Source organism: Aspergillus melleus (assembly GCF_016097325.1).
Source record: "Aspergillus melleus strain CBS 546.65 chromosome Unknown contig5, whole genome shotgun sequence".
Lineage (NCBI taxonomy): Eukaryota > Fungi > Ascomycota > Eurotiomycetes > Eurotiales > Aspergillaceae > Aspergillus > Aspergillus melleus.
The window spans coordinates 1,041,203-1,061,017 of record NW_025763374.1 but is presented as its reverse complement, the minus strand read 5'-3'; the positions used below and the strand labels follow the sequence as shown (position 1 = coordinate 1,061,017).

The 19,815-nt window shown below is 48.0% G+C and overlaps 4 protein-coding genes across 4 annotated transcripts; all 4 read right to left on the bottom strand.

Moving 5' to 3' along the window:
• Positions 1–241: 241 nt before the first annotated feature.
• LDX57_008857 (OSBP family protein) lies at positions 242–4,397 on the bottom strand (the record flags this gene model as incomplete). The annotated part of the gene is made up of 5 exons (XM_046090581.1): positions 242–1,012; positions 1,075–1,428; positions 1,487–2,865; positions 2,921–4,164; positions 4,378–4,397. 5 exons carry the CDS (start codon positions 4,395–4,397, stop codon positions 242–244), a joined length of 3,768 nt encoding a protein of 1,255 aa, XP_045946556.1.
• A 512-nt stretch (positions 4,398–4,909) lies between these two features.
• atp12 (ATP synthase complex assembly protein ATP12) lies at positions 4,910–6,060 on the bottom strand (the record flags this gene model as incomplete). Its single annotated transcript, XM_046090580.1, has 2 exons — positions 4,910–5,694; positions 5,766–6,060. 2 exons carry the CDS (start codon positions 6,058–6,060, stop codon positions 4,910–4,912), a joined length of 1,080 nt encoding a protein of 359 aa, XP_045946555.1.
• A 1,600-nt stretch (positions 6,061–7,660) lies between these two features.
• LDX57_008855 (glycosyltransferase family 2 protein) lies at positions 7,661–8,994 on the bottom strand (the record flags this gene model as incomplete). Its single annotated transcript, XM_046090579.1, has 3 exons — positions 7,661–7,726; positions 7,791–8,082; positions 8,354–8,994. The coding sequence occupies 3 exons, from the start codon at positions 8,992–8,994 to the stop codon at positions 7,661–7,663; spliced, it is 999 nt and encodes a 332-aa protein (XP_045946554.1).
• A 7,444-nt stretch (positions 8,995–16,438) lies between these two features.
• On the bottom strand, positions 16,439–17,371 carry LDX57_008854 (SSH4 family protein; the record flags this gene model as incomplete). The annotated part of the gene is made up of 1 exon (XM_046090578.1): positions 16,439–17,371. The coding sequence occupies one exon, from the start codon at positions 17,369–17,371 to the stop codon at positions 16,439–16,441; it is 933 nt and encodes a 310-aa protein (XP_045946553.1).
• Positions 17,372–19,815: the final 2,444 nt, after the last annotated feature.

Genomic DNA, 19,815 nt, shown 5'->3' with positions numbered 1-19,815 from the left:
TTAAGCAGCCTTGTCTTTAATTGCTTGCTACAGGCGAGGTGGAATCCCTATCTGCTAGTCGCTATTTAACCGGGTGCAGTATCCATGCATCATGGTGATAAAAACTGCCAAAAAGGAAATAAAAAAAAGAATAATAATGACAATTAGTTCGTACAAGAAAGACGAAGAGAAAGTAAGAAAGACACGCCGACCAGCTAACTGCATGGTTCGTTTACTTCGGTTAACACATAAGTTGCGTGTTTCAAAAGATGTCGTCACAGACACTCCAGTCCTGCGCGTCTCTGGACTCCCAGTATTTCCCATTGTGAGCCCAGTACTCCTCGCCGGTCACGGGACATTGCTCCCTAACAAACCACTTGGGCCGATGCTCCTCTCCCTTCATTTCCATCTCTCTTCGCTTCGCTCGTTGCTTCTCTTCGACCCGATGCTTCTCGGTGGCCGCTAGGTCATACTCACCCTCCTCCATTGCACGCTGGTCGGGTCTGCGGCGAGTGTCCGTAGGTGGTAGATACTTCTCCAAGTCTTCGGTGAGGGCATTGAGTGTGATGCCAAATGGGGTCAAGTTGAAAGGAACACCAGTCGGGCGGGAATGGGCTTGCCACACCAAAAACGTCTTGGCTGACTCTGGATCCTGGCCCGATACCTGTGCTTCGAACCCGGGAGTGTGACGGGCATAGATCTTGTCATTCCAACGACCGCCGATGCTCCATCTGGGTAGCCCATCACGGTCTACCACCTTGCCAGTAACCTGGTATGCCGACGAAGCCTTCCAACCTCTCGGCTTGAAATCCAAATAGCAAACCTCGCCGGTGGTCCAGTTCTTGATCTCCATCAACCCATAATTGTCAACAGTGGGGTTACCGGTGATGATGCCGACCACGGAAGACGTAACTTTCTTCCAGGTATAGAGCTCTTCACCTCCCGATGCAGGACGCAACTTTAGGAACCAGGTGCCGAGCAGGTTGATATCAAAGGATTTCCCGTAGAACTTGGATTTGAGAGCAGATTCACCCTATCGGAACTTCTCAGTACTCTGCAAATGGAGATAATGGTTAACAGGGAGTGGGCTCTTACATAGTATTGCCACTTTGCTGATTCCGCCCATGCCGCGCCAATCGGCGGGTGATGGCTGACTTGCTCGACGAAAAACCGATATCCCTTGTCAGGTCTCGCATACTCGTACGTTTCTCCCAGAAGGGGGTTGAACGGCTTAGCAACACGACCGATGGTTGAAGCGTATTCACTTGCAGCGTATGCAGCAACGTGAACTAAGCGTTCCATCGAATCGGATCGGTCAGCTGCTATGTCGAGAAGATCTGCATATTCCAAATCCTCGGCTACACGCTGTAGCAACGACGTCGGCTCATTGAATGAAACTGGTAGTGTCATTTTGGTCATGTCCTTGCCAATCATAGATTTCAATATGCCCTGCAACAATTCGTTGTTAGATGCCGTGCGCCTGACTAGGGAAGGGGGATCAACATACCCACAACGAGATCCTGGGTCTGTTATCGTAGTCCATTTTCAATTTCGTCCTCACAGGCTCCTCGTAGCCCTTGAACGAAGGAACAATTTCGGCATGTTTCACGGCACGTAGCTCGCTGGTCTTCTCTTCGGGTTCTGGTTTTTCGTCCTTAGTTTCTGCGGTGGCGAGATTCTCGACCTCAATCTCCCCGGCATCGATCGCATCAAAGAATTCATCCTCATCGTCTGATGCAGAATCATATAGGCTGCTTAGCTGGGACACTGTCGATTTCTTTCGACGCAGAGGTGGAGCAGTTGTGGGATCGTCCTTCGACTCCGAGGCCTCGGGGACTTGTTTTTTGGAAGTATCGTCAAGATCATCATCAACGTCTTTCATGTGTAACGACGCTTGGTCGGCCATGCGACCAGCTTTTGCTGACGAACCCTCTAATGCTTCTTTGAGAGCCCGCTTGGTTCGGCGTCGCTTTTCCTCGGACTCGCCCATCTTCGATTGCAGCTCCTCGTGCTCATGAGCAACTCGCGCCATACTCTCTTCCCACATCTTGCGGAGGTGTGCCTCTCTGTTTAGTCTATATTGCCAATATGAGTCGCGATCTCTAGATATCTTTAATAGGTCCTGCACCAATCCTTGAAGACTGCTCACGGCTGCTTCATAAGCACCGAGGGCTTGATCAACAGTCGGATCACCGAGAGACATGTCCGGATGGCTCGACTTCTCGGCCTGCAATGAGGAGGACACACTGGCAAGAATATCCAGCTGGACCTTTGCAGATTGGGCTGTGATGTTCAAAGCATCTTTATCAGCTGGCTGCATCTCGCGACTGGATGCATATTCGCCATAGTCGTCATCATCACCCTCCATATCAGGTGCAGTAGTCACGTGGCTGAAAACTCGATTGATTTCGCTGTGTGCGCCACCACCTTGGTCGTAGGACTCAAATACCGAGCCATCGTCGTCTGCCGGCGTACTCTCCAAGGTTGTGCGAGAAGCGTACGTACTCAGCCTCGTGCCGCTGCTACTTGGAACACCAAGAGATGGAGGGGCGAGGCCTTTGCCATTTGACCTTGCCGCTGCTAAGGTGGAGGATTCAGAGGGACTCTCGCCCGGTCGACCTTCGATCTGCTCCATTTTCGCTTGGCGTAGCATCTCTGCGTCTCTGGTCTGACGTCTTTGCTCTTCTTTGGCTTCATCCTTTGCCCACTGGATGGCATTGTTCAAAGTCCAAAACCAACGCTTGGCCTCGACGACGTGATTTGCTTTCAGATGGTACTTGACAGAGGACTTCCCATGAATTTCGAAACGTGTCTTATCCTGGGAATCCATATTGAGCCTGGCAATTTTCATGTTTATCGCGCCGCGACAAGCAGATCCCGCATCGTCTGCAAGAGTTTAGAGACTTTCCAGTATCGGGGGTATTGGGAATAGAGGCTTTACCTTGATGCTTATAGTAACTCAAAACGCCGTCTTCGAGGACAAACCAGCGCAGTTTATACCCACTCGTATAATTGGTCCACTTCTTCAAGTAACCTCTCATTTCACGAGCTTCTTTGCCCGCAAAGGGAGCTTCACTTGTACTAGCGCGCCCGCCAGAGAGTCCCTGGCCAGAATTCGTCCCCAGGATGGCCTTCTCCTGAATACCGCGCTGGGCAATAACTGCAGCGGGCGACTTCTTGAGGATGGCACGTGTCCGGTCGTCTTTCGTCACGTCCTGGGGAAGTTTTCCTTTCTTATCACGCCGGAAAGGATCGGCGCCGTGCATGAGTAGTATTTGGATGAGCTTAGTATCTTTCTTTCTCGCCCCCTCATGCAGCAAAGTACCCCCAGACTGAGCGGTGGCGGGGTCAGTCACCAAATCCAGACTGTTCACATCCATTATACCCTCCACGCGGGGCTCCTCCAGCACCTTCTCCAGCTTCTCGTAGTCACCCTGGGATATGAGCTGCTGCATTTCCTGGGTCTTTTGATCCATGAAGAGGGACCGCGCTAGCTGAAGTTGTTGGAAGATCTCCGGGGTACGGGCAACGTCGAGCGCAGTTTGACCGCGATAGTTCACGATAGAGTCGTTGAGAGACGGGCGGTTGAGCAACTCGCGCACCAACGGTCCCCGACCAAGCTGGGCAGCCAGGTGAAGAGGGGTGTTGCCATCCCGATCACGTTCATTGATGTTGAGATCCTCGTCAACGGAGAGGATGTATTCCACAACCTGTGGCTCAGCACATTGAATCGCCAGGTGAAGTACGGTCGTGCCAGATAGGGCACCTGCGCCCTGGGCGTCCTTAGTCTCCCGGATGGCCTTCGCGATCGCAGTCGTGTCCCCGCTACGCAACGTCTCGAAGAGTCGAAAGGTGCGCACAGACTGGTCTAGCGACATGCTCCTGCTGTCAACCTGTGTTCCCGACGGTAGTTTCTCAATATTCTCGCCGCTTTGGTTGGAGCCCGTTGGCTCCAAGGGGGGTTCTTCTGCCATCGATGGCGGGCGCACTTCCTGGTGGGACTTTCGACGACTCGAGCTTCGTGGGATCGGAAGGGAGGTAGACGGATTGTTGTTCGTGGTTGATGAGGGAATCGACGATCGAGATGAACTACTGCTGTCACGACCCAAGGTCTCCTCGTGACTGTCCTTTGACCTGTCACGGTGCAAGAGTGAAAGTGCCAGCGCACTTCGAGAACGCTTATGTCTGCGGAGTTTTTGCATTATACATTAGCGAAACATTCGTGTGTCCACCTTGATACAGGTATCTAGACAAGCCGTGTAGAAATGTGTACATTTCCCAATGTTCCACTACCAAGTTGTGACTGTCCGGCGGGATGATCATCCCAGGACACAGCCTCCCATGCCAGGACCCATGGAACCAAAGCCGACTATCCCAAGAACGCCAGAGGGAACTTACCCTTCGCCCTTTTCCGTCATCACTAGAAAACCACGAAACCGCCGCCAAGTTCGTCCGGTGGTTTAGAAAAAGATCGCATATGAGGATATGACTTTCGTAGGAGGAAACGGGGGCTGCAACTAGAATCGATCTATTGACACCACATGGAAGGGATGGCTGATAAATAAAACTCCGACTGTCATTCAAGAGGATCAAGAGGGGGGGACACTGGGGTTTCCACCGTGCCTGGACAGCGGCTCCCGTGCCTTGGCAACAGCCCCTCGTGACTGCAGTGATCGCCTTGTTTCCCTGCTTCATTTGGATGTCCGTAGGTAACCGTATTTATTGCTCTGCTTCGAGGGAGAGGAAGGAAAGAAATTCCGGCAACATTATGACATTGTGCCAAATACATCAAGATCTAAAAACTATAATACATACATACTATACTGTACATCTATCAATCACACTCATTGAACGTTATATACAAACACGCTGCGATGGGAAACCCCAGGTTGGTGTTGGGCTACCCCGGCATCCGAGCATGTTTGAGCTATTATTTTGTATCGCCGCTCACCAAAACAATAACGCTTCCAAGCTGGCGTCTCAAATCTTCCTTGTCGACATCATGAGTGTCTTCAACCTCGCCCCACATGTCTGTCTGCCACTTGACTTCGAGGCTAGAAGCCTCTGCTGCCTCTTCAATACCGAATTTCTTGGCCTCTGACCGTTGAATTGGCCGGAAGTTTTCACTCCACTCGGCGACCAATCTAACGGCAACCAGCAGACTCTTTGATGCGAGGATTCCTCTTTCCAATGCGGCCAAGTCATGCGCATGCAGGTTCGAGATCCAGAGCCGAATGATGTCCTTTGTAGCCTGAGACTGGGAGACAGGCAAAATGCTGTTGCTGTCTAGGATAGGTTTTATGTCAATCCCCGGCCATACTTTCGTGCTCAAGAAAGCAATGGTGTCTTTGGCAATCCTCATCTGAGCCTCCCGAAGGCTTTCCGATTTCACGCCATTCTCATCAAGTTCTTGGGGTTGTTCAGGTACCCAACAGAGCAAGGTATCCGTATCCAGGTAGCGCATTGAGGTCGTTATGATTTGGTCTCTGGTGCCTGTCTCGCCCCGATCGTCCTCCTGAGCAATGTCCGTCGCTCGGGCAGTGAGTGAGGTAAGTGGAATCAGGTGGTTTTTCAAAGCTTGCTGGGCGGTCGTCATAACATCCCATTCCAAGGCAATCGCATGGGCTAGGTGGGGTTTCGTGGGGGGGATGGAGAGAATATCCTTGGTGGGCGTGCGAACGGGCCGAGCATCTAACAGGACTCGATATCCTCCTTCTGTAGCCGCAAAGAACGGAGTCAGTTTACAGATAGCCCCAATCATCACGCGCATTGTGAAGCTCACATACCCGGCTTTTTCTCGACATTCACATCCTTCCAGAAACGCTTCTTGAGCGGCTCCCGTTGCGATTTCAATTGCGACTTGAGCTCGTCCGCTTGGTTTTTCTGCTGTTCTACACGGCCACCATACTCCGGTGCGGCGGAAGGGGCCTTTGGTGGTGGGCCATGAGCAGTGATGGGATGGGCTATAGCGGCCTTCGATGAACAAGAATGAAAACCCCGGGGTTGTAGAGCAGCGACTCTTGTGGTGTTGGATAAAATTGCTCGCCTGGAGGATATTCGGGCAAAATGGAGAACCGGCATTGTTTCTCTGACCTCAGGCAATTATTTGGTAGAAACAGACGTATTAAGTGATTCGCAAGTGAGGTGATTTATTCGACAGAAGCCACTCAAGCCGCAGTTCAAAAGCAATGTACAAGCGACGTTTGATGCAAATAGCAAAAAGGGCATCATGGAGAGTTCGGAAGTGACACTATTTTCACCGCCCGTGGGCGGTCAAATACACCGAGGTTCCAAACACCCTATACCCCCTATGTAATCACGATTTAAGCAGTTTTCAAGCTTCGGAAACTGCAAGGCACAATCAAATTCGAAGGTCGCTATCATCAGGCCTACTGGGCTTTTCCACCCCTATACTGGATTTGCACTTCCCGGGTAAAGTGGGTTCTAATCTATCCAAACTACAGAAGTTTTCCAACGAGTCACAAGTGAATTCATTAGAGGTTAGAAGAACATTATTAGTAGCGCTGAAATAGAAGGGATATAATGCCACAATAAGGGAGAAAAGCCCCAGAGGAAGAAGAAGAAGAAGGATAGAAAAAAAAAGCAGAAGCTTCCAGTCTAACACGACAAAAGATGATAAGAAAATTGGACAAGCGACCATGGAACCCGTCCACGCTTTTGTAATATACAAGACCCTTGGATGCCAAAACCTTCCAGGGCAACATTAGTTTGGGAGGTGATGCGGGAAGAAGAGAAAAACGGATCGGATAAGCCAACAGCGCAGAGGACGGACTTGGTTCTGTTAACCCTGGTATCTGTCACATTGCAGTGGGACAGAAGTCAAATGGGGAATCAACAAAATGATAAAGGGAAAAATGAGATAAAAAGAGATTTTTGCATATTTTGTTCATCGAAACGATGTTTTTTCGGTGAAAGGAAGCGCAAAAAAAATGCTTTCTTGATCACGATTTTGTTCTGCGTTTGGGGACGGTTAGATCTCGCGTCATCCTCACGCATTGTGTCATAAATGCGTCGCATCGTAAAAGAAAACAATAGATAGCAAATCGCCATTTTTGCCAATCGGGTTGTCAAATGTATTTTGCAAGCTCGTTGAGCTGCTGAAAAAACGGCTTGCTATTATCGCATTCGTTGGATAGGCCATGTTTACTGAGTGATGAACCTCGGGTAATACGGTTGCTTCACTCGGTCGTTGTCTGTTCGTTTCTTCATGCGCTCGGCATCATAGTCATCGGCACCATCTCTGCTACCCCATGTTGTCTGTCACGGGGAAGAAATTAAATTAGCAAACTTCATGTGACGAAGGTTTTCTTTCCCTCCATAAGGAAGAATGAATGGACTGAGTGACATAGAAAGAATGTGGGCGGGGCCGAAAGGGATGATATCGCGAATGGGATAAGCCAATAAGATGTATACGGGGTGAGGGTATTAGAAAATCAGAGGGTAACCGAAAGGGGGGAAAGACGCGAAGAGAGCGCGGGGGGAGGGGAACAAGAAAAAAAATAAACAGGAGTATTAACAGTACGGCTGATCGGAGCCGAATTGCCCATGACCGGAGCACCAAAGGTACATTTTGGCGACATGGGACTCATGGGGCCATGACCCAACAATACATGAGGGGTTAATACTCCATGAGGGATGAGGGTTTCAGTAGGGCAAAAGTCTAGAACTCATCTTGAGGTAGCATCTGGGCTAAAAGCGCAGGGCTCCACGAAGTGGGTTTCAAGACCTGTATCGCACAAGCGGATGTGTAGACCCAAGAATTTAACAAAAATCGAAATCATGCAACTTACCACATTGAGTGTTAGCACTGCGTACATCTTGATTGCTCCGTGGAAATACCCAAAAAGTATGGACACAGGCAGTAACAAGACATCAACCGGGTATCGGATGTAATGGCCCAAAAGTTTGATAAACTTGCTGATAAACATCCATACGCCGAGGGCTTGCATGGCCATGAGGTGCGAGCTTTCATCCCAAGACGCCGTGGCTTTATGGCATAATAAAACAAGCAGCAAGTCACCCAAAAGAGCCGGAGGCGACAGGGTTGTCAGATGGACGGCGTATGCGCTCCAAGGCTGGCGACTAGCAACGCAGAACCAAAATGTTAGTGCATGGTCTAAACGAGGTATTTCCTGCAATGATGGGTTGCTCCAGCTGGACGCATTATTCTCCAATGAATCCCTCATCATGCGCTGTCTTGCTAGCGGCGGGACAATGCTCCACACATTGCCATTGCCAAGGCATTCAAAGCCAGGCGTATTGCCAGGGAGTGCGCGAGAGTCCCCTTCCCCCCACCAGAAATGCGAGGTGAAAATCAAAATGAAAACGAAGATCAAGGACACTGAGTACTTACTACCAAATGTGCTTCTCATGGAACATGCTCGTAAGGTTGCTCCTCCAGTTGCTTCGTGACCACCGGGCGCATTGCTTCAGGAAGATAGGGTTATCTTCCAACGTCGTAAGAACTTCGGCTTCGGGGTGGTACTGCATGAAGGTCTCCCACCCGTGCGATACCATCCAGCGAGTGATGAAGTTGTCATCGTCGGCATTCAATTGGTATTTCCCAAACCACCATTCTTCGTTGGTGAAACCATAAGTAAAGCCTTCATTCTGAAGGATGTCTGTTCTGTATGCAACACTCCGCCCTGACATGCAAGGGAGCCCGCCATCGATATGCGTCGTGGCTGCGCAGTCGAAGTTCCTTCTTTCCAGGTAGAGAGCGCCAAGGAATCCCCAAATACGCTGAGACATGGTCGGCGCAACAGCACGACGAAGTCGCTGGCATGTGACCACGCCTCCGTAACGCTCATCTTTCTCAAAGGGAGCTAAAATCCAGGGAAGTACGGTGCGCGGCCAGCTCACATCATCATCTGCAAAGATTGTAATCGGGGTGCGAACTTCCGGAATGGCTCTTGTCATTTGACGGCGTTTATTGGGATGGGTCACGGTGAAGAGGCGGATCCTTGATTTCGAAGCAGGCATCAAGTTTAACATGTTCTCGGCTTTCTTTCGGTTGGCCTCGATTGTCACCAACAAGAGTTCATATGGATGATTATCAAGAATAGTTCTGATTGTCTCAACCAATTCATCGCCACATCCCTCAAGAGTAGGAATAATAACCGTAACATCTTGTGCGGTTAATTTTGGGTTTTCTGGGGGAGGGATGGGCCTGAAAGTCCAAAATGAAAACAAATTCACGACGAGACGAAAATAACGGTAAAAGCTGATGGTAATAAGGTTAGCCCTTTCTACCGCAAGGAGAGGGTGTGGGTGACTTGTAAATCGTGCAGGTGCCAGGAGAATCGCCACCTAACGGTGGAAAGCTCAATGAGAAGAGAAAATGGTGAAAACCTACAAAAGAGCGATGAAAGCTCGCATAAACGGGAACTCCATGTTGGTCTGACGTTATTCGAACCCTTTTCCTTGTTGGTATGGTCCCCCCGTTTCTTTAGATTGGGTTCAAGTCGTACAGATATGTAGGTCAATGCCGTAAGTCCTACTTATAGCACTGCCTTGGAGGATCAATTGCCACCAGAGGCGAGCGAGAAGGGGAAAGGGAATAGAATGTAGGGAAAGGCAAAACGAAGGGCACTTGATGAAGGAAAGAAAAAAAAAACAAAAACAGAAGAAGAGGGGGGGCAAGAAGGAAGAATTGGAAAGAGGGGAGTGAGATAAAAAAGTAGTAAACGAGCGTCTGGATGACGAGAGCTCCTTAGAACTACTAACCAAAACAAAAAGGTCCGGAGGGAGGGATCTTTCCGGTTAATGAGTTTTTTAAAAACAAGTGAATCTCAACTGACATGCAACATTACAGACTTTTATTCTGTTCAGATGGGTCGATGGCAGGGAATGCACATGCCCAAAGACCGCAATCCAGACAAAATCCATGAAATCAATCCCTAAAAAAGATTTTTTTTTCTCTCTCCTTTTTTTTAATGTCTAGTTCCTTTGTCATTTCGAGTGTCATGCAGGTGTATTTTTGCCTCGTGCGTCAGAGACCCTGGATCTAGATGGATTGAGGGAGAGCACTAAAAGTGGAGAAGGGATTGGCGGCGGCCCATGCAGCTACGGTGCATTGACATGGGCCTGGTGGTGGAGACACTTGATGGTGTGTGGGTTTATTTCCTCAAGCACGATGTCAACGCTAAGGAAAGAGCTAAGGTGATCCTGGTTAGTAGGCACGGTGGATGTCTCCGAATTGCTCGGACGCGTGTTGGGGACCGGCGTAATCGTCTTTAACAAGAAAATGATAGCCGTATTCCACCACAAATGTAAGTTCCGTTTATTTTACTGTGCCCTCTAACTTTGGGGGGAAAAGAGAACGGAAAAGCAAATTTAGAAAGCAAGTGCGGGCCATACTAGCCGTTTCAATTGGGGCCGTTTCGTTCCATTTACGTTGTCCTTGCAATTGAGGTACGGAGCAAAAGGAATAGGCATCATGTTGGAATTCAGTATATCTGGACATCGTGCGAAGTAATTCGTTTCCCCATCAGTATACGAGCCTAACTTACCCCGTGATCAAGGATTTAAATTCTGGGTAAGATTCTAGTCAAGCGGTACTGATAAACCAAAATCTCAATAAGAAAGACCTCGGTAGTAATAAATCTAGATGTGCGAGTTTTAATGATTCAGTTTACTCCTAGTGAGTTGACTATCTAGCTTCTGACATAATAGGATCCCGGGTTGCAATCATATATGATGTTATGTACTGACAAGACACTACTATTCAGAGCTAAACCAGAATAGAACAGAGGAACATCCCAGGGTGAATGATAATGAGATAATTCAGAGGTTTGTATAGGACACGTCGGGATCTATACGGAGCACTAACCGGCAGGCTACGAACAACATTCAATGAACATATGATTCCTACCAAGGCTAGACTTCGAGATCCTCGCAGGAAATTGCTTAACAATCCCCAGGGCCGACCGCTAAGCATTACATAATAACCAGGTATTGAATCTATGAACATTGTCTCAGAAGTCCCCAAGGCGGCTAGACTTCAGATGAAATGGGAGCAGGACGTTGATGCTAGCGGCGATCGCCTAACCTTCTGCCAGTACAGAATTTAAGCCACCATCAGCCCATTGCGGCCTCGTGTTGCCTACATAAGTTGGATCATTATTAACCGTGGATAGGTCACAAAGCTTAGGTGGGAGAGCAATGCCATTCCATAGGCCACCAGAGTTGATGTCATGGCTATAAGTATTAGTTCTACCTACTACGGGCGCTAGAACCGATACAGCTGAACCCGTTCGCTTTTATCTGATTTGGACGAATCTGAGAATATGACAAGCGATAGTTATGGATATGAAAGATCCTACTCTGTGAAATGGTGCCGCGTTCGATGCGCCCAGTACGGTACTCAAATTGCAGGCTCCTCAGTAGTACTCCGTAGTCACCTATGTACGTAGTTGATGACCAGTTAACTAGTTACTTAGACATGTATAGCTGACAAAAGATCACTCAAAATAGAAACGGAGGTGGGAGCTTGTACACGATAGGCCAGGATGGATTTAGCCATCTGTAATAATATAAGGAGAGAGCTAGGCCTTCGAGGGCTTAGATGATGCAACCAAGAGATTAAAGAATCAAAATACTAATTCCACACTAGCTGAACTGCATGCATTGTCAGCCCGGTAGGCACTGTAGGTACTTCCTCATTTAGACAAGGGAGAGTGGCGCCGGATATCCGAGCAACTCCTGGCCAATCACCCGTGGAGCCATCGTAATCTCCGAGGAAAGGTATTTCTCCGCCCATCGCTATGTAGGTCCTCTCTGGTCCTACCTTAGGTAGGACTGTAGGAGTAGGATTGCTGTGGAGGTTGGTAACACTTCATTTGCAATAACTAAACAATTAGAAATAGGGTGGCTGGCTCGCATATCATGCTTTATCAGGGGTATTCGTGCCCATGATAAGGAAAGGTAAAACCAAGTTCCTCCGTATAACTAAAGTAATTGATCAATAGCTAAAATAAAAAGGGAGCACGGGTGTACAGAGTATGGAGTACATATGTATGGCAGTACGCCGTACTCCGTAGGTGGTCTGCCCGGCTTGGTGGCTGCAGATGAGGAACAATTCCCCTGCAACTTACCCCAAACGGCAATATGCTTCAGACTCAGACCCAGAAGCTGCCGGGGTTTACTCTGTATGTATTTATTCACTACCACATAATACTCCGTAAGCAGAGGTTATAGGCTGGTATCGTTCATTGTACTTTTGTACCAACTCTAAAAAAAGGCTCTAACCGCAAATGAAAACAGCTACATGAACATGCATACGCCGTAAACCACCTTAGAATCCCCGAGTGTCCATGCTCAGTAGCCTACTCCGGTGTATGTACCAGATACGTATTGGGTATAGGCGTAATAAATTATACCACGGTCGGCAGGCGTAGCCAACCAATGCTATATCCTGTTCAATAAATATGATTTAGTGATGAACCAGTTTGGGTCGGTCTATGACAATGTTCGAGCTAGTTAACTCTGCTGTAAGGAGTATGTCAAAAGTCGTTAATGTTACCTACAGCGTACGAAGGAGAGCACGGTGCGAGTAATTACAGAGTAGCACTTACTCTTATCATTACTCTTTGAGGTTAGGTGATATTGAGCTACTGCTGTGGGTATCTGCCCTAATGGACAGCATCCCGTTTACCGTATCGAGGTAACTACAACAAATTTGGAGTCTGTGTATTTGGACGTGCTCGCAGGAAACGGGACCCCCTGGATGCCGACGAGTATCTACCTGGCTAAGACATCAAGGTGCATATGGTGCTTTGTAGGCACGGACCAGCCAGGGGCACAAAAGCCACCGTCTACTCGAGTACAGTGTGTCCTAAACTCTTAGGGTCTCATACACATACCTATTATCACAGGCGAGAGTGAAACAGACGCGTATCTTTCGGCTGCACGGACTAAACTCCGCCAAGCTCTCCACTCATACCCGGGAATGGCCGAGATTCCGTTTCGAGGTACTCCGGACGGAGGAAATACCTCCCGGTCAACAAGGGTTGAAGGGACCCTTCTTCCTTTCCTCGTATCGAATACTATAATATACTTACTAATTCGAGGATTCAGAAATTGTGCTCATAGACCGTTACAGAAAACTAACCAGGTGCGCTACGTGTAAGCCTAAATTACAGAGTACAATATCCACACGAAGCCGTTGGCAGGTGAAAACGGAGTATTGAATCCTGGGTGGGACGCTGAAAGGATATCCACAATATTGAATGCACTGTCCACCTCCCCAAAGCTGGAGGCTGGTGCTCGGTGGACCACACAGAGTACACCTATTCCGTGAGAGTTGAGCATTGAAGCACCTGCCGATTAATATTAGGTTTGCTATTGAACCTAATGTCCAAAGTATCTCAACCTGCCAGGGTGGGATGTTCGTTCGCAGCCTCGTAGGAAAGGTTACGGAGTAGTAGAGAAATAACATCATTAATTGACAAGTATGGAGTATTTGACGGCACCTTTACGGAGTAGGTTCAAAGTTCATAACAGGCCATGGGGCACTAAGGAAAATGACATGCATCCTACCTATGCTGTCGATCCCTCCCCTCCCCATTTCTCCTTACGGAGGGAGTTCACATGATGCTTGGGTGGCCTCAAAGGCTCAAACATTCGGAATCTTCCATATCCAACCCCGATTAAGATAGGAATTCAAATTTAAACCTCCAGGACCAACGTCCAAGATTTTCTCCGGGGGCTGGTTTTGCTGCATTCGAAAGGTGGCTGCATCCCGAGTCATACTACCCTGTGACCCGATGGAGAGAGAGAAACGGCAGACTCATTCTCCTTGGTCGTCGGTCTCCGGAGTACACTATACTAACGACTAGGCCGAACCTTAGCGCCTGGTGCAAGCGGACTGTGCACAGGCGCAGACGCTTGACTGGTGGAACTCTCAAGAGATGAGGTGGATCTCCATTCGCCTGTGGATAAGTGGCCTCAATCATTCTAACTAGTAATCGGTAGTAACGGTAATATGATTGGGGTTCCCTGTCTACCCAGATAGGTAGGTAGGTAGGTAAGTAGATTGGTTGACTACTGCGTGAACCTGAGGTATTGTCAAATGTCACTAGTTTCGTGGTCGAATTACTGACGGGGTGATTCACTTGAAAACAGCAGCAAATCTCCACCACGAGCCTTGTGGGCTCGCTTACCCGGTTGGCAGATGATTCGGACGCATTACAGAACACGGAATATAACACTTAAGGTACAGCATCGGTCAGAAATTTCCGAGGTACCTAGTTGTATTATTGATCGACTACCTCCTGAGAGGCAGTGTTCTGCTGCGCCCGCTACATGTTAGGCAAAGATGGGCGATTAGCTCTTTGCCTTCGATTTTTTTTATTTTATTTTAGCTGCTAATCAAGAGCGAATCGCTGCATTGAAAGGAGGCAAATTACGGAGCACCCTTAATGGAAATATCGTTAAGTGGGAGCAATGCCTCGTTTGGATATAGGGCCGTAGAGGCGATGGGATTAGGGGATCCCAGTCCATCAATACTCCGTAGTAAAACTGTTCAGAGCCTTTAATACACCTACATATCTGTGTCTGTATATCTGTGTATTCCGATTTCCGAGTATACAGCAAATGCGATCGTGATCTTTTTAAGGACTATCCTTCATCGCACCATAGGTTCAGTATATCTTGAATTTCTCTGTGTCTATAGGTTTGGAAACAGGTCTTCTTTTAATTAGTCTAGTAAATTGGCGTGTTGGTATGTTGCAGCTCGCATAAAAGACTAGTAGTAGTACATTGAAGCTGGATAGGTACCAGTGAACAACGTACCCGTGGACGGAGTACTGTGTATCACTGAAGGTTCGGCCGGGCGAGACCATTTTAGTAACATAGACTAATGCACCTCTTATGCAGCTAAACAAGCCAATCATTGACTATCAACCTAGATCCCCACCATCATTTCCTTTTCCTTGAACCTTCCGAGTAGGAATGATCACGGAGCACATTGAGAATTGGATTACGGAGTACGGAGTAGACTGGAGAGATTACCCCCCTTCCCCCCCTTTGTTTATTATTCTCTTTCCTCGGAGCTGGATTGTTGCAATGAGAATGAAAGCCACCTCCTTGGCTCATACCGTGGAAAAGCCTCAACTCTTAGGAGAATTACCACTCTACGTGCGTGTATAAGATTTATTGTATTCATTTGTTTTTGTTGGGGGGAAGAGAGAGTACAGACAGATGCATGCACACACGTTGGCCTAGAACTATCGCCGTTGGAGCTAGACCTTTTGCCTATTCCACGGTTTTGTGATTACCTATTATAGTCACAATTTCTGTTATGCATCCATCATTCATTAGGAACAACTCATCTTGAATGGAACTACCTTTATAGATGTAATCTTTGGAGAAAAGTTCTCTCCGTAACAATCAAAATACACTGCAACTATACGAAGTAAGTTCAAACGGAATTTTTATTGAATATCTAATAGAGTAATCCACCTATCTATTGTTGTAGTATAGTGAGTCATTAGATTGTCCTCGGTGTAGTTGCTAATTATAACCGGTTGCCCTTCCCATAGTAACGAACACCCAAAGATACAAGGCCTAGAACTTGCGTGATTTTGATTCAACTCCCCTACTATTTCGCTGGATATTAAGAAATCAACCCCCGTCCTATGACTTCCAGGCCTTGAGCTGTATAACTGCTGTTTTGTACATAACCACATTCCAGCCATACAATGTTGGGATCACCGTGAGATAAGATGGGATGCCCTAAATAAAGCATCACGGATGAGCATGATTGATCCATAGCCTAATAAGGGGTGGGGGTGATGCTTACTTTTCCCCCATCCCACTTCCCCACAAGCCAGTCACATAGGCATGTACTGTTAGTCTGTTACCCTATGCATAACATCTATGGGACCGCTCTAGTACAAATCTTCTTCTATCCTAGAGAATCCTTTAGGGTTCATACAGACATATGACGTCAAATCCTGCAGAGGCGCAGCTCATTCTCCAACCTGCTTGCCCTACGCACCCTTGTCCAAACCAAACCATTTTGGACAGCTTAAGCATATAAAATTCAGACGGAACTGCAGTATATGCTTCCCCCCGATACACTAATGTATGTACAAGTGTCAGCAAGGGTATATCCTGGTACGCTTTCCAATTTTCCAGAAGGACTCTGCTAGAAAGTACCGGGAGCCCAGACCTTTTTTTCCGTTCATTCACACGAATCTCTTTGCTAGTCGTGCTAATGATTACGCTCGGGCAGCTTACAAGTATTAATTATAAATAGTATCGCAATAAACTGGATTCTTTTGAGGGCTTTGGTGGGGTAGATGGCTTTGGTATGTCTTCATCGCCAAGACGTGTCACGCCATCTACATGTCCAAAGAGACTCAAGTCACATTCTATGGCAGAAGCAAATTTCCCTTCTTTATTGAGGCTCATTGAAGAAGAAGTCAGATAAACCTCATGATGGTGGGTTGTATAGCCAGTGCGAACGATTGAACTGCACTTCAAGATCGACACCACCGAACAATCCAACCGCACCATATAGGTCAAAATCGCCTTCCAGTCCCTTGATGCCTCCAGCCTCCTCATCTTGCTCCTCATGGAGATCCCAACCGGCCACTTTACGGCCTTGTCGAGTGAAGAAGACTTCGATGTCAAGGTTTTTCTTGTCGCCTCGTTGAGCGCCAAGCTGGAACGTCATCCCCAAGCCTACTGTCTCTCCGACTCTGAATCCCGTCGTAAAATCCTTCCCACCCCACGAATCATTCACAAAACGGCAGCCATCGTCAGAAAAAACTCCTAGACTCCCTCTTTCCCAGCCCGGGGAGCGCCAGCTAGGATAAGGCTGTGCTAGAAAACCGATGGAGAATCCACTGGAATCCCCGCCCGGCCCTCCGCGGAGACCAACCAACTTCACTTCGAAATAGATGGTTTTGCTTCTACTGGTCAGCCAAGGAGAGTCCGCTTTAGAAAAGAAGAGAGGCAAATTGGTCCAGATCGAACAGTCACGGGCCCCATTGATTGTGGCCACTTTCCAGCGTCCCTGGGAAGAGAGGCGAAGTTGGCCAGCAAACTCCGGAGGCTGCACCGGACGGACGTCATGTCTTTGCACAGTGTTGTACACAGCATGAGATGGTTGGACGGGGTTATAGAGAAGGGTCCCATCACAAAACTCATGGGCACGCTCGGCATCGTCACTGGAGGCATTTCCGGTGCCTGAACGGTAGTAGCCTGTGATTGGAGGCGGGGGGAAGGTGGTGGTGTCTGGGACAGCTTCCTGCCAGTCGTGGTATGGAGGTGGATTTGAATCATCAGTGCCTCGGGAGCTTTGATTTGCAGCATCATAACTGGGCGGTGGCTCGTGAAAGTCGGCTTGGTTTCGGTATGCCATGGTGACAAACCCAGGTGGGTACTTGGTAACGGCTAACCTGTGTATCTTGGGTCTGGGGTTCTAGATCCTATTTCACACGTGTGAAATCACTCAACTGGCATGTAGTGATATCAGAGTCTTACTGTCGTGATCTCGAGGTAGGAATGGTATGAAAGAAGATACCGCTCCACGGACTGCGAGCGATGACCCTTTTATGTCAACGGTCACATGATCCACAGCATTTACATGACGAATTAAAACGTCAGGGCCCGTTGATAAAGGATATGTGAAGGTTTCTGTTGTTCCAGCGAGATATTTGTATCGGAATGCTCAGATTGCCAAGTGTGGCTATGCTGGAAGACAATGGATACCTACATAGCTACGGAGTAATTAGGCCACCCACAACTGGGTTTTTCCACGGGGATCCCCTGACACTGAGTACCTAACATCTCGGGGACACCGTTGTTATTAGTTCTTGACTCTTGGGCTCTTGAGTTCGCCTATCTAGAGTTAGTTGAATAACGGTGTCGCAAAGTCTTAATGGGCTGTGTCACCCCCCGTTCTTTTCCCCGGCTGGAAGACGGAGTATTCTAACCCATTATTACCCCACACTTCATGTGTGCGTTCCTGAATGAGCATTCCTTGTCAATCTCTTGCATATCAAGAAGACAGGAAAACTGCTTATTTCTGTCGTAGTCAGCTAAGCATCCATCAATATCTGAGAGCATCTATCAAGAGGATCTGCAGCTGATAGCCTCGCTATTGGATTACTTATTTGATCATTCTAGCATAGTTGACTACCTTACTGCCACACGCCTCTCATCAAACATTTACCTATTACATACAATATTACCTTGTGCAACCTCACCACCTGGCAAGGTTTCATCCAACCTCCGAGGAGGTTGCAATAATAGAACAACTGTGCAGATACGTCCATACATCTGTAGGCTGAGGTTTCAGATGGAAAAGCGACTTATTGACTAGCCTGGCAGCCTCAGCCCAATCACCAATCTTATCCTGTCAGCCACCGCTACCCTGATTGCCATCCAACGTCTGTTTCTTTTTTTTTTTCTTTTTTCTTTCTTCTTTTTTTCTTCTCTTTTCTTTTTTTCAGCCCCCTCTTAATCGGAAACCTCGATGCCCTCCACTCACCCGATCTAACAAAAAATATTAGGGTTTTGCCTACTCCGCTACCTCCATGTTTTCTCCAAATCTTTTGACAATCCATCGACCTTGCACGCCTGTAACACCCTTCAAGAGTGTCTTGACTGGCAGTAGAGATTCTTCATCTCCAAGGCGCATATTTCCTATTGGGCATCCTTAAACCACCTGCTTAACGGAATTCGTGCCCTATCAGAGTCAACGTTCTCCAAAAATTACCACCATTCTTCTTGATCTCAATACCTTGGGTGCTCCTGTCGTGATAACAAGGGGATGTCTTCATGCGAAACCATCAACTAGGTTTCTCTACACAATGGATCTAGCTACTCAGCCCGGAAGACCACGTAGGTCGTCATTTACACAACAATTGCAACGCCTACTGCATTTCGACAAAACGGGCAACGTGAGTTTCCTTCGCTCTGAAGTCGTTGCGCTTCACTAAACTATATTGTCTCCACACCTCAAAGCGAAGACAGAGCAATGTTTTTCAACCCCATACGGACTTACAGACGAAGCCAGTCTCCGACCGGCAAACCTCCGAGGACCCAGACTGCCGCGTCGCAACGAGAACCAAGGAATGCGAATATCAACCCCACACTCAATTGAGTTCTACGGATGCGGTTCCAAGTGAAACCGAATCGCGATTCTATTCAACGCAAGGCCCCGCTCTGGGACCTTCTGCAAATAGATCCTCTACCAAAGAAGGCGCGGAGTCAAGTAATGGTAGCAACGTTGCCCAGAAGAACAGACGAGCCACGATGCGCCTAGAAGCAGATCGAATTGAACTTGAGAAACGACTGTTGAAGCTTGAACAGGCGGGACATACCCAAGATTCGACTACGTTGCGAAGAGAATCCCGCCGCCTTACTAAGAAACAACCAATGGGCAGTTCAAGCAGAGCATCGAGTGCCAGCGCGGATGAGACTAAATCATCCTCACGATTTTCCTCGGTTTTCTCAAGGCGCACATCTCGGTCCCGATCAAGCTCTACGGACAAGGCCGATAAGTATCCCTCCCAAAACCAGTCGATCCAAAGTGAGGTGACACTCAGAGATAAGCCATCCGAACAACGGCATGATGCTCCCTCTCCCGTTCCCACTACTTTACCGGTGCGTCTTGGAGCGGCGATATCTGAAGGACTGGCTATCAAAAACAATGCGTTACTCCCATATCCAAATCAACCAGCACAGTCAGTGTCACAGTTACAAGGAACTATTTCGCCAGATACTGTTAGCATAGATAAAAAACCGACTCTTGCAGATGGAGTGGTTGGTGATTCGGAACATGGATCTAATCCACACGAC